The sequence below is a fragment of the Vanessa tameamea genome, chromosome 9 (assembly GCF_037043105.1).
Source record: "Vanessa tameamea isolate UH-Manoa-2023 chromosome 9, ilVanTame1 primary haplotype, whole genome shotgun sequence".
NCBI classification, from domain to species: domain Eukaryota; kingdom Metazoa; phylum Arthropoda; class Insecta; order Lepidoptera; family Nymphalidae; genus Vanessa; species Vanessa tameamea.
Genome location: NC_087317.1, coordinates 7,402,669 through 7,417,195, shown reverse-complemented (window position 1 = coordinate 7,417,195; position 14,527 = coordinate 7,402,669). Strand labels below are relative to the sequence as shown.

Here is a 14,527-nt window from a genome sequence, read left to right as displayed (position 1 = left end):
TTACCATAAATCAATCAAATACTTATTATGAAATCTTTAGAGCCATAGAATATAAAATGTACATAGGTATTATGTCAACTTTCAATTGAGTGACAATGGTGATCTCAAATCGAGAATAAATATTCAAAATTAAATAAGTAAAGTAAACGAAGATGAAATAAAAGAAAATGTTGATGAAATTGCAAAATATAATAGAAATAGTCAAACAATGATAAACATACTCACTTACATTGGAATGAGCCTACAGTCTGAAGTATGCCTGTGGACAGTTCTCGGCATTTTGCGAACAATTTTCGATGCAACGCTGTTCAAAGTGAACGCTAATCTTAAACAGGTGCCCAAACTATTGTAAAACTTTGAACCGCTGATAGATGCTGTTTGTTCATGAATATATACTTACTATTCTTTAAATTAACCGCTAATAGTATAAAAACAAAGTTGATAATCCCGTGGCAAATTTTATTCCGATGTTAGACAGACACGTGTTTATGCTTTGCCCTTTATGAAGCGAAAACTGCACTTCCTACGTGTAAAATGTTTATTTTCAATTCTTGTTAGAATCTTGGACGCTTTACAACAAGTTTCTCTATAAATTAAGAAAAATATTAAAGCGGCTTCAAATGTTTTTAATACTTTACGCAGTGGTTGACTTCACATCGCTCTTTACACTCAATTTTAGCCGCTGTGATAACTTGAAAGTTTTGAAATAATATATTTCAATTGTCATTTTGAATGCACCATAAAGATTATTTCTTTGTTATAGTATCTTGAATTCATTTCGAATAACATACATATGTAATTAGATGTCTTGAATTATAATTAATATCAAATCTTTGAGTAACATTTAAGTATTTTAATTATCACAAGAACTTTTATCCTTTAAAAAAACATATTAATACATTATACTTTAGGTATGGAACATGAAAATGCCAGAAGAGCTATCATTGCACGTGCAACGCGTTCTAAGGACGACAATATGTGGTGTGATGCTTGTGCAGTGTTTCACGGTATATGTCTATCTGGCCTCGTATATCGTCCTCCTATATCCAGTATTTTTGGTAAGAAAATTCTATATTATAATATTTATCGTCAAGTAAATCAGTTGATCCTATGTCTCATCGTCTATGTCCAATCGTTTGGACTTGCCGTCTCATCGGACTACAGCGAGAGATTCTCATTTATAAATACTTTTTTCTTCATAAAATATTTCGATGTATATTATTTTTTGTTAAAAAAATTACTAATTTAACCTTAGTGATATGACTGATTGATGATCGATATTAATTCTAAATATTTCTCTGGTTCTGTTTATAATCACTTCATTAAAAGGGCCATATTTACTATGGATTGAAGCACCAATCGATTTATTATGATCGCATTCCAATGAATTAGTCAGTGGCTCTGCGCCAATACGTTTACAAAACGTAATAAATTTTTTTCATGTTAAAATAAACATATCTATGAATATTTTTTTATTTGCGTTTTATTTTAAGGCGTTTGTATAGTTTTAATGTGAAATGCATATAAATATTCTTTATTATGATCTTATTTCTATGATAAAATAGCTGCTTGTCCTGAATTCTTTCGGGTGAGAAAATAATTTTATTTATCTTCTAATAGCTGCGTGACCTACCGAGACCAATGTAAAAAATTCACCCGCTCATATACACACAAAAATAAATTAGGAAGAGTAGCTGAACTCTTCCTAAACGGTATATAAAATGTATATGGATATCGAAATATATTAGCCTAAGACCATCTGGAAATTAAATTGTGAGAGTTTTTTTTTCAAATTGATGGCGTGGTTCCGGTGTTGACTCTCCGTTTAGTAACAAACTCACAAAATCTCTCTTTATAATATTAGTATAGATTAAATAAATTTGTCATATTTATTGTACTTACATAAATATTTTGGGTCCTAAAATATAGTTTGTGAAAATAATATCAACACCATATTTGCAATTATATTGCTTCAGGAGGAACGCCCAACTCTGGTGCTGCCTTGGCTTCTGCTTGCAGCAATAAGAAATTTTCTTTGTGAACTGACAAGCTTGGCTTTAGGCCTTGGAACATGCGTTCTTCTGGGACCAGCGAGACCTCCTTGCATAAAATTCCTAATTGGCAAACTCATCTCTATTATGCCAGCGTTTTATATGTGGATGCTTATATTTAGGCAAGTTATTTTAATTTAGAACCTTACGTTAAAGAAAATACACAACAGCCACTACAGTCATAATCACAAGACATTTCATATAAAAGTTATTTTTAGTGCAACTTTTGAAATTCAATTTATTAATCAAGTTAGTTAAAAAATGTTTTTTTCTCCAAATATAAGATTTAATTCATATTCGGTATCAAAAATTATTACAAGTATTACAATTCTATTATTTTATGATATGATTTTATTATTATATAACATAAAGTCTTAAGTGATCAGTAATATACTATGGCATCGTGTCATTTCAGTTACTATCATTATTTAAAAATGACATCGGCGTTTAAAACATTTCCTGCAGTATCGCCCACAAAAGATTACGACTATGGATTAGAACTGGCTGTTCGTAGACGTCGAACTAAATCATTACAAGGTGAAGATCAATTACGAAAAAAACTTATTGCCAACTTGTTAGTGACTCAATTCTTTTTATGACATATAAACTTGTTTAGACATTTTTTTCAATTATCACATTTTACCTACAGCTATGGTGAACGAGCCCCATCGATTGACAGAGTATTAACCCAATCAATAGTAAAACTAAGTGAAACATTTAAAAACTCATCAAGCAATGAAGACATTGAATCTGTTTGTATAGATAGGCCATATCCCTTGTCCGTTATTTCTAACAGAACAATATCTGATATAGGCACATACGAGGACTGGTTTGGCAGTGAAGTAGTTGTACCACGTGATACTGACCGCATTCTAGAACAATTTGTATTAATGTTACTACGTATAGGTGTTTTTAAGAAAAAAGATAATGTTGATCCTGTTAAGCTTTTTTCAAATTCTCAAGCATTTTTGCCACAGCGTATTGAGTGCCCTGCAATTTCCACTGAAGATTCAGATACTCCGCCTCTTGTGGGAAGTAACAAAGGCAAAGTCGCATCTTATCTGCGGGACTATCCGCAAATATTTATGAAAAAGCCCTCAGATTTATTTGGGTCATTAAATTCACCTGAAAGTAGACCTCAAAATAATACCGCTCAAAATGATAATATTAATAGCCAGAGTTCACAATGTGTCGAATCAACTAAAGAACATTCATTGGATACTGTTAGCTTTAATCAAGAAAACAAGGAAACAATTCCAAAAAATAATAGTAAAACTTTTATACATTCACACGAAGAAATTTTAGAATATTTTGATAAGGATGAGAAACACATAGAAAATATAGATAATCTCGAACCGGAAACTACTAAAATAAAAATGGAGTCAACTGAGAGTTTTCAAAGTGTGATAAATAGAATGAAGGTTCGAATAGCTCTCAATGAAGTATCTGATGATGAAATTATTGAAATGAATCCTTCAACTGACATTGGTAACAATAATCGTGTTAAAAGTGACACTTATGATAAATCTTCTATAAAGCCGAAAACACGGAAGAAAGAGGATTCTGACGCTAAGTAATAATTTGTATAAATCAAATATGTATAAAAAAAGAAAGGGAATTTTGAAATAAAACATCGTTGCATATTAAACTTTTTATTTACAATATTTATAAAAGGTATAAATATATTAAAATGGTTGACACACTGAATTTTCTACAGCAGTTTTTGGATCCATGTACATAATTCTGTAATTATACTCATTTGGATTAATTAAATTAAATTGATACATCGGTAACCTGTTCGTTATAATCCAAACAACTTGCGGCACTTCATGGTCAATCCGTAAATCATTAGGAAACACAATCGTCTCATTATTTTGTGCTACTATATCCAAATTTTTGTTTTTGTATTCTTTGCGTGTGTCCCAACACCCGATACTGTCAAGTGAAATAAGGTTAAAGAACATGACGCCGTTGCGGTCTATGGCTGCGGCGGAAACCTGTCCCCTCATACCACGACTCTCGCCAAGGAGTTTAAATTCACCTATAGCATTATTAACTCGTGAAGGATCTCGTATTACTGATGTTTTAACCGAAAATTCTAGAGAACTAGACATGGAGTGATAGTAAAGAGGACGATCACCAAGATGGTATTGTCCCAAGGACATACCAAATAAACCATCTGACCATTGATAATTTAATCCGTGGAGCGTGTAATTTGATAGCAAAGGTTCTGGGTAAAACGTATAATGGTTGAACCTCCAAAAAGACGAATCAGAATCTCTAAACACGATTAATCCAAATCGCCATGCATCGGCAATATAAACATGTAAGTCTCTACACTGGGCGTCTCTAGAGTCAACGACAATATTTGTAATGAGTGAATTTTGTAAAACATATTCGCTCGGAATAGGAAAACGGCCGAGAACAGTATCTGTTTCCAGGCTTATAGCGAATAGTGTTGGTGGACATAGTTGCCTCGGTGTTTCAAAGGCCTCGACTTGACCAGAGTCAAGAGCCCACATTACTCCGCAATGATCAATGCTCATTCTGAAAATTGATGTGAATCCTGTGCAGTTACCTATAAAAATACAAATTGAGTATTTAAAAAAAGTAAGTAAAATTTTTGTATTTATAAATTATATTAAATGCAATGTAAATAAATTTAACTAACTTTAAGTATATACCAAAGTTTTCTTAGAAAGTTAATACAGCTGCTTATTACTGTATCAGTATTAAACATTTCATAACTCAATATTTAAATACTTAATTTCTTAATATAAACATGTTTTTAACTAATGAATTGTAAATTATTAAAGTTTATTCTTATTGCAGGCCACACATACTTCAGGTTAGTCGACCATAATGAGCGAATAGTTTAAATATTTCTTAAGTGGTTACTTAACACCTATTTATTAAATAACCGAGGTTGATCATATTAAATTACTGATACTAGTTTTTAAATTATGTGTATGTAACATATACTAATATTATATTGGTTAATATATATCATTATTTAACATAATCAAAAACGTTGTCCATTAGAAAATATTTACGTAACATATTTAAAAGTGTGACATTTCTAAATATTGCAAAATTAATATACTACACTCGTGTGGGTATGAGTTGTTGTATCAATGTACCTGCATTGTGCCAGTCCCAACTTGGGAACGGACGGAGTAGTGGAGATTCTTCCTGGCCTGCAACAGGCAAAGCGGACAATGTTGCTGGAACACCTTTCTTCCATCTTGGTGTACTTATAAATACACGATTTTTCCATCGTTCCACTCCCAGGGGTATAACATTAATCTGATTGAATTGACTGCAAACAATTTAGTTAAGTAAATTTTATTTATGTTGGTACTTAAGTAGTTAATGTTTGATATCGAAATATGTAAATTGTAGAAATACTGTTTAAATAAGTTATTTTTAATACCCATTCTGAATAGCCAGTTCACGGTGTTGAGGAGTTGGAAAATCAAAGTCAATTTGCTTCCAGCGATACAGGGTACCTATAGACTTTTTTTGTACGTGAGAACTTGTACCGCATATTGCTAGAACCACGATTAAAAATGTTGCCTTGAGATTCATCTGAAAAGAAAGTATTTAGGCAAGTTAAGAGTTAAGATATTTGAATTCTGATTTGCAAATTGATGAAATATATTATTAAGAGCTTATTATTATTACATGGTTCGTTAATTTTTCACACATATTTTAGTTCCTTAGTTTCTTCTTTAGTACTTCGGTACTGTATGAAGTTTCACAGATTAGTAAATTTTGTTTATTAGATTTTAATAAGCTTCGGAATAATAATATATTACATTGGACATGAATCTACAATTTGATTCATTAAAATTTGGAATGCATTCTTACAATCTTAAAACTAGTATTGAAAGTCTATAAGGCCTTACCCATTCAAGTTATTAATCATAGGCGTTAAATTTGATTTATCAGTCACTTTAAAAATATAAAAAAAGAATATTTTAGTTTAAATAAATACGCCTAATAAATATTGCTGAATAACAATCACAGCGGCTTAATCACTCGCACTGTACGTTTCTAGAAATTCCTTTAATAATATATATATATAATGTCTTACCTTACTTTCGCGAGCACCACTATTTTTTTTATTTTTCGCCTATCCAAATCACGTCTTTCCTGCTGTGTACAAATAAATGATGTGAGGCTCGGTCGAAACGTAAACGCCTTGATAGTTATGTAAGGATGTATGTAGAGCAATACACAAACCAGTTTATCCTCGCTTTTTGCTTATAAATTATGTGGGGATACAAATTTAACCAAATAATTATAAGGCCATAGCATGTTTACTTCAGTAAGTTATAATATAATAATTTATAAATTCACTTTTATGTTCTAAATACAATATTCGAACTATTTACAGTTTTATATAAATTTACATTTTTGTATCGCAATTTTTTTGCTGGTGATGTGTATGTAGTCTATATATAGGATTTTGTTTGTTAATAAAATACATCTGAAATTTGTCCTATCCGGTCAAGTATAAACCATCCAGGAAACACTCAAACACTAAAAAAAATAACATCAAAATTATTCCATCCGCTACGGACACACGAATGAAGAATTTTGTATATAATTATAAAAACGAATACATATTCAGATTTACGGGTCATAGGTAATTTATTTATGAATTAGAGTATTTGAATTTGAATCTTAACCTCAAAAATTATTATATTATTAAAATTAAAATAATTAAAGAAAGGTAGCAGTGAAGTTTACAATTTCATTTTTTTTCATCTTCTTAATATATTAAGTGAAATCATTAATTGTTATTTTAAAAAAATGCTATAACATTTTTGAGATTAGTAGACTTATTATTTCTATTTCAATGCAAAAATACTTATTTAATGTAGGTAAGCTGTATTTAAAACGACACGTGATTATTTAAGTAGAAGTTGTTAACGCAACAGAAAAAATATTCGTGGAGGATTAAACCATTTTCTAAAGTTATCAAATTACTTAAGTTATTGTTAAATTAAAAGTTACAGCATTTCCCACTGCTAGGTTAAGGTTCAGAACTATTCCAATGCGCTTTGGTGATTACAAGTATTTTTTTTTGTTGTTTCCTCGCTATGTTCTCCTTCACCGAGTACGAGATGAATTAAACACGAATGAAGTAAATGAAGATTTGGTGGTGCATGACCGTGCTTAAAATCACGCGTTTTAGCTACTGAGCCATCACGGCTATTATAATACTACACCAGAATTCATGGAAATAAGTAACGCCTACATTAATATTTTAGCAATATGACAAATGATTAGTTGCTATATTTTTATTTGGTATCAAATTTAATTTTTAAAAAGCCAAAATTCTCCTAACATTATAATTTGTACAACATTATATTTACTATGTTAGTACTCATATATTTAATTTTGGAAATTTAATAAAACACGTTTATTCGATATTCCCATACTTATATTTTACTTAGACTGAATATGATTTTCTTATACTGCTTCTAATAATGAATAGAGTAGGACTAGTTTCATAAAAAAATAATGTTGTTTTTATCTTAATTTTCATACATAAGAGAATACAATTATTATTTTTATACATATTTATACCATTTACTGCGAGGTTGAAACACGGGATTACAAACTGTTCCCCGCACAGCTTCTTTTGTATCAGCGTACATAATACGATAATTATAATCATCAGCATCTAAAGCACTTGCTTGAAACATTGGTAGCCGATTAGTTATCACCCAAACGCTCTGTCGCTCCTCCTGATCAATTCTTATGTCGTTAGGAAAAACTAATGTCTCCTTATTCATTGCTACCACACCAAGGTTCTGTTTTAAATACGATTTCGCCGTATCCCAACAAGCAACAGTGTCCCTTGTCACTAGGCCATAGAACATTACCCCTTGTTTATCAATCGCCGATGCAGACGATTGACCAAACAATCCTCTACTTTCACCAAATATGGAAAATTCAGTAGCACTGTCGTTAACACGCGATGAATCACGAAGTACTGACGTTTTAACTAAAAATTCTCTGTAACTTGACATGGCGTGAAAATATAATATCCTTTCTTCATTTTGGTCGACAGGAGTGAGCGCAAGACCAAAGATTCCATCGGTCCATTGGAAGTTTAAGCCGTGTAGGGTATAATTAGATGCTATGGGATCAGGGAAAAATAGATGATGTGAAAATCTCCAGAAACTTTCATCGCTTTCGCGAAATACCAACAGTCCGAAGCGCCACGTATCTGCTATGTAAGCGTGAAGATCAGAGCAGTCTTTCCTTCTTGTATCCAAAATTATGTTCGAAAATAATGAATCTTGAAGAACGTACTCCTTAGGAATAATATACCTGGCAATAGGCATATCAGTTTTTAAATCGAATACTATTATACTTGGTGGACATATTTGTTTTGGGTTATCTTGAGTATCTATTTGTCCTGAATCGAGTACCCACAGTCTACCGCAATGGTCAATATTCATTCGAAAAACTGAAGTTAAGCCAGAACAGCCACTGCTTTTATCTGAAAAAAAAATCATTGCTTGTAATGTTCCAGGTTACATATTGTCATCATTTCTATTTTTATTTTGTTATGTTAAATATTATGACGACACGACTTCCACACTTTAGAATTGCATTTACGTTGATGCATCTTTTTAAAAAAAAACTTTATAAAATGAATGCTTACTGAATGCTCTATGGAAGCTCCAATCAGGGTAAGGCTTAAGACGTGGCGATGTCACTCCACCAGAGCGAGGAACGGTGGCTAGTGTGGCTGGAACTCCTCGTCGCCAACTTGGTATTGTCACCCAAACACGAGAACCCCACACCTCTAATCCTAGAGGTAGAATATTTTCTGGAATGAAGTCGCTAAAAGCATATAAAATTATTATTAGTAATTTAATAAATTGTGCGATCTTAAAATATAATTGAATTGCAAGATTTAAATTTCTGACTTCTTCAGGGCTGCTCATGGAATAGAAAACATTATAAAATTGTAGTATTTATTGTGAAATTAATGTTTTCGACTAATATATTAAAAAAATAAACAAAAAGAAATCTAGCCAGGTTTATGCTAATACGCACTAAGTGATACGGATGCGCCATGAATTCAAATGAAATTGCAATGTGTATATTGTATTTACTATTTTGTAAGAAAAGAAAAATTAAATTGTAGATTCATCTAAATATAAATATTTTTTTAAGTACAATTTGTGCATTAAACAAATTCAAAACAAAATTTAATGAAATTATTTTGGTTGTTAGGCTTAGTAGTCATAGTAAACTATACAAGATACGTATATTATTATATGACTAGTAATTGCTTGCCTTTACCTATTTTTATTATTAATATAAATAACATAAAATTATAATTAAATGACAATAAAATACATTTAATTGTTTGATAAGTATAAGTATATTAGTTAAAGTTAGTTGTTTTTAATTTTCGTATCACTTTATTTGCATTTGCACTTATGTGCCAATAAGTAGTAGTTATCAGTTCAGATTTTAAAATTGTAATATAATCTAATGGTAGCTTCCAAAATAATACTTACCCATTAGCAATAGCGTAGCGTCGATGGCTCTCTGAAGGGAACTCAAAGTCTAGGTGTTTCCATTTGTAAAGAGTGCTAAAGGGTGGAGTTTCAGTATCTGATGGCACAGACTGGGATCGCGTTATCCCCAACATCGTAAGCCATAACGCCATTCCAGCTAAACGCGTTCTATCTGGAAAGAGACGAAAAATATTAGGTATTTACTAAGCTATCAAAACTTTGTTTTTTATACTTACATTTTTGGGAAAAATTTAATATGTATAAATTAAGATCTGATTTCATAACTAGTAAAATTTGTGTTTAATAAAAAAAATGTTAACTAGTATAACAGTGAATAGCAGTGAATCTATTACTAGTAAAATTAGTTTACGACTGAATGTATTGTAGTTCCTGATCGCTGTCTTACCGTTGACCATTTTAACAAGGAAATAACAATATTTTTTGTGCTTAAAATAAATTGAACAGGTAAATTTTTACACAGAGACGATTATAAGACTTGCATTAAATTTTATCAAAAAATATATTATAAAACTACACGAAAATATAATTAATTTTTAATGTCCCGAAAGCACTATTTACACCTTTTTTTTAACTCTAAGATTCCAAGTGTAAAGGTGGCGTTCTTATACGTTCAATTATGATAATGCATGTTAAGCGGAAACTTAAATGAGAATATTTAAAATAAAACATTTGAATCAATAATAAAAAATGAGAAAGTTTACAAATTTTGTAAATTTATAACATAATACATGATTGTTCAAGAATTGTTTTCATAATAAGAACAAGTGATCTGTATTAAAGTGACTTATTCGTTTCTTTTTTTTAGTTAACCTCGTGTTAATAAATGTCCTTCTTGAGTTTACATTATATTATATTTAATATTATATATGTTTAATTTTATATATTTTGCATATATTTGAACTAGTACCTAATTAATTTTCATTGATTATAAATGTTAGCTTCAAACAAATTTAAGAAAAGTTCAAAAAACGTAATTCTCATTACATCGCGTCTGGTTTGATCACTTCACAGAGTTAAGATAATTTATAGCACATACACAACGCAATGTACAGCGCTATCGTCTATTTGATACATTATTCATCATACATAAACATATATGTACGGTATAAGTAACGCACACTACTATCAATCTTGTGAGTTAAGTGTGTGTTAACACTTTTATTGCATTCATTCAAAGTTGCAAAAGCAATGAAACAAGCAAGATTCACTTCATTGTAGTAGCCTGTAGTAATGATTAGACGAACACATCAATTTATAAAAATAAAAAAAATATTTGAAAAGAATCAATCAGTCTCCATAAGTGGGAACAGATCAAAGTCATTGCGTGTGTTGTATGTACTTCGCCGTCAGTTAGTAGTGATATTATACGGAACAGTAGTTTTGTTCTCAAACCGGACAAAAGAAACAAATCTTATCGCTTTATAATATTAGTGTAAGATTTGTTATGATTAGGCACGTATTAAAATACATATTGTCAAAAATAAATAAATGTACCAAATAATACCTACAGACTTTTTGTCGACTATAGCGATACACTTTTCTCAATCAAGGTCCGTGTTGCGAGACGAAATCCCTGTCATCAACGGTATTTGTGTCGAAGTACATTCTCGCAGAGATAAATTTCGCGGAAACAATTATTGTTACCATAGATAAATACAGAGAGCCAGATAGACTGTGGAAAAAGTCAGTAATAGACAAATATGGATATCATTAAAAATGATTCGCATTAAAAATGATAAGTGATAACTCACTAACTTTACATTTAGGACTCATTTATTACTAACGTAAAGGGTCCTAAATGAGTTGTTTCCAGTCTAATTTTGCTGCATTTTGATAATACAACAAAACATCTACATATGCTACATCAATATGAGTGAGTAAGAGTAGACTATATATATCTAAGAGTGTATATAGTCAACTCATTTTACACATACCAATAAGTTGATTTACATAAGTTATATTAAAGTTGTTATCAGTATGTTAATTATATAACAATTGGTAATACTTATTCCCATAACTAATCTCAAAGTAAAGAAGGGTAAGAAAAGACAAAATATATATAAATATACTTTAAGCCACTAATAAATAATTATTTTTAAAAGTATTTTTATTTTATGTTTTACGAGAGTGTGTCATCCGCATAAAGAATATAAACCAAAGAGTTTACGCTCTAGCGAGTATTGCATAAGTTTAATGAACTAATATTTAATGAGTAAATTTTGAATAGTAAGTACAAGACAAAATGGTACTAAATAAAGTTACTACGATTTTGTAGTAGTATCAGTTTTAATACAGTAGTAGAAGTTTAACTGTGTCGTTAATCTAGTAGATAGCTATGTCGGGCAAATTAAAATTTATTGACTTTTTTGTCGAGAAAACTAACATTTTCTTTGAGAATGGTCGCCTTGACAAAATCGCTCAGAAGGACATTACTTAGAATGCACAAGTGAGTGAGTGTACCTCTATGAGCATATCAGTTAATTTTCAACTTAAATTAAATATAACAACTTTGACCACATTTATGTTAATTAGGTGTCTACTATAAAAAATACAACATGCGCGCCCGTCGCCTACGGCTTCGCGCATGTTTTAAGGGTTGGTTGTTAGGCAATAAAGTAGGCTATGTCCTTCCTTGTAGTTTAACCTTGCTTTATATTAAATTTCATCAAATTCGGTTATGTGGTTTGGTCGTGAAAGAACAACAGACAAACAGAGTTACTTTCGAATTTACAATATTATTAGTATAGATTATAATGTTATTTAATACATCGTTCGTAACTACACTAGTCGATTTAAGTACTTAATAATAAAAATAATTATATATTTAACAAATTTTACTTGAGAAAAAAAAACAGTTATTAAAAATAATAACATGTTTTATAATTCTGTTTAAGTTCGGTTTTCTTGGAAGCGTCTTAGGAACACAGCCTCTCAAACTCGTAAGTTTGTTATTTTACCGGAGTCGGTCGATATTTCCGTGTGTGGCAAAACGATAGTTTTAATAGCCTTAACTTTCACCATTGCCCATTGCACCAACGGCTTACACTGTTGTATGGGCCATGAACATGAACGATAATTTCGTCACGACGTTTTAGTCATTGTATGCCAATTTTTACAGATCTATAAACAGACCATATCGTTTTTAAAGTTAAAAGAAAAATAACCAATTTATTTATTTATCAGCTTGTTAAAAAAGGGTGAAGTATTTAATATACTTTGATTAATGAAATTAAGCGTAAATGCATGTAATATCTAAAATTATGCCTCGTAAAATTAAAATTCGTCTACTATCGAAATCGAGCGTGTAAGTTTACACCGTTTGCGTACTTACTAGGGTACGCATACGGCACATTATTCCTAAATTAATATGTTCGACGTCTTCATTAAAAAGCAATGAACGGTACCAAAAAGCGACTTTCAAAAACGCTTCACTTCACTTGAGTGAAAACGAGAGATTATCGACAAAATCCATTAAAGCATAGTTAAAGAAAGCCTTTAAATAATATAAGTAGCATTTCAAAAATAAATCCATATCAATATAAATACTAAAGGTTGTGGTAAATTTGTGTATATTATATTATCTAGGTACAGTTTTATTAGACGACATAAATACAAATTAATAAATTAATGTTCTTATCTTTACTATTTTACAAAATTTTGTTTTCGCATATTTATTACTATTGCTTTTATATATATTATGATATATTTTCATAGTTATATTATAAGAAAGGCACTTAGGTTTTTTATCGCTAAACTACACATAAACTGCACATAACAGTATACCCTCACCTTTACGCGATATATGATCAACTATTATATTAAGTGATCACGACAGATGTTTTTTATATATTATAATTTTTCAACAGGCGTGCCGTTATTATATGATATTATTTATAATTGTTTAACAAAATATTGTGTTATTTAATGTGCCTGAATTTTCTTACCAGGCAACTATCGATAGAGATGTTTATATAGTAATATTTATAATAATAAAAAGTAATATTTATATAGTAGATAAGTACATTTACATTTTCTTTTAAACTCTAAATTCCAAAAATTAAAATCTGTATCGAGATGTTTATAAATAATACTTAACATGTATACATATACTTAAGCTACCCTTGCAAATATAAATGTAAATATATATGTTAAAAACATTTTACGTTAAATTTGAATTTAGAGTTTCAAAATTTGACTCTTCTATGTAATGATACTAGTTTTTTATAATACTCTTATATATTTTTTTTTATTGATTACTTTAAAACAGACAAATAATATCTAAAAAATAACGCAGTAAATTGCGAACTTACCGTTAGTTGGACGTTTATCAAAATCCAAATAATTAGTTTTTTCATATTTAGATGCACGGGTCGGCGATATATAATAACCACCAACGGTTCTAGAAGACGATAGCTCAAATGGATTTACGTAGTTATTCTTGTAATTGTTCCAACTAGGATTCACATTTTTAAAATCGTTACTAATACCTTCAAAGATCACTGAAGGCGTGGACCATTGTACAAACCACTGATGCGACACAGCCATATTTGCTTGTATTATATTTGAACACTGCCATTAATCGAACAATACACTTATATATGTATACTGTAGTATACGATAGTTTTATTTAAAATAATAGAGTGCTTAGTTGCATCGTCCGTGTGAACGTGAGTGCAACTCTGGGTCTAATCTCAGTCTGATACCGTACTGGTTGTCGCCCTTTCATAAATGACGAATCTCTCTACCTTTAATTTATATTAATTGCTTATTACTGTCAACATAAGTATATACATTTAAATACATATGTAACGTATTGGTACATTGAAGTTTAATAAATATATGTTGTAAAATAGTTTGGGTGAATTTATATAAATATTTATCAAAAAATAATTCCATAGTAAT

General features: G+C 30.2%; 2 protein-coding genes across 2 annotated transcripts; one reads left to right on the top strand and one right to left on the bottom strand.

Moving 5' to 3' along the window:
- The first annotated feature begins 81 nt into the window (after positions 1-81).
- Positions 82-3,769, top strand: LOC113400528 (uncharacterized). The gene is made up of 5 exons (XM_026640134.2): positions 82-334; positions 912-1,058; positions 1,977-2,173; positions 2,467-2,625; positions 2,701-3,769. Exons 1-5 carry the CDS (start codon positions 209-211, stop codon positions 3,626-3,628), a joined length of 1,557 nt encoding a protein of 518 aa, XP_026495919.2. The 5' UTR covers positions 82-208; the 3' UTR covers positions 3,629-3,769.
- On the bottom strand, positions 3,704-14,361 carry LOC113400486 (uncharacterized). The gene is given in 7 exon segments (XM_026640072.2): positions 3,704-4,629; positions 5,192-5,370; positions 5,485-5,639; positions 7,637-8,571; positions 8,737-8,918; positions 9,605-9,776; positions 13,936-14,361. Coding segments are annotated over 7 exon segments (2,784 nt in total). The 5' UTR covers positions 14,171-14,361.
- Between the last annotated feature and the right edge of the window lie 166 nt (positions 14,362-14,527).

What these genes read in the sequence shown, in the direction of transcription:
- LOC113400528 (XM_026640134.2), top strand. Translation starts at nt 209, where the DNA reads ATGATAAACATACTCACTTACATTGGAATGAGCCTACAGTCTGAAGTA. An exon ending in TGAACGCTAATCTTAAACAG is followed by an intron (nt 335 to 911) that starts GTGCCCAAACTA and finishes ATTATACTTTAG; the next exon opens with GTATGGAACATGAAAATGCC. An exon ending in AAAAAACTTATTGCCAACTT is followed by an intron (nt 2,626 to 2,700) that starts GTTAGTGACTCA and finishes TTTTACCTACAG; the next exon opens with CTATGGTGAACGAGCCCCAT.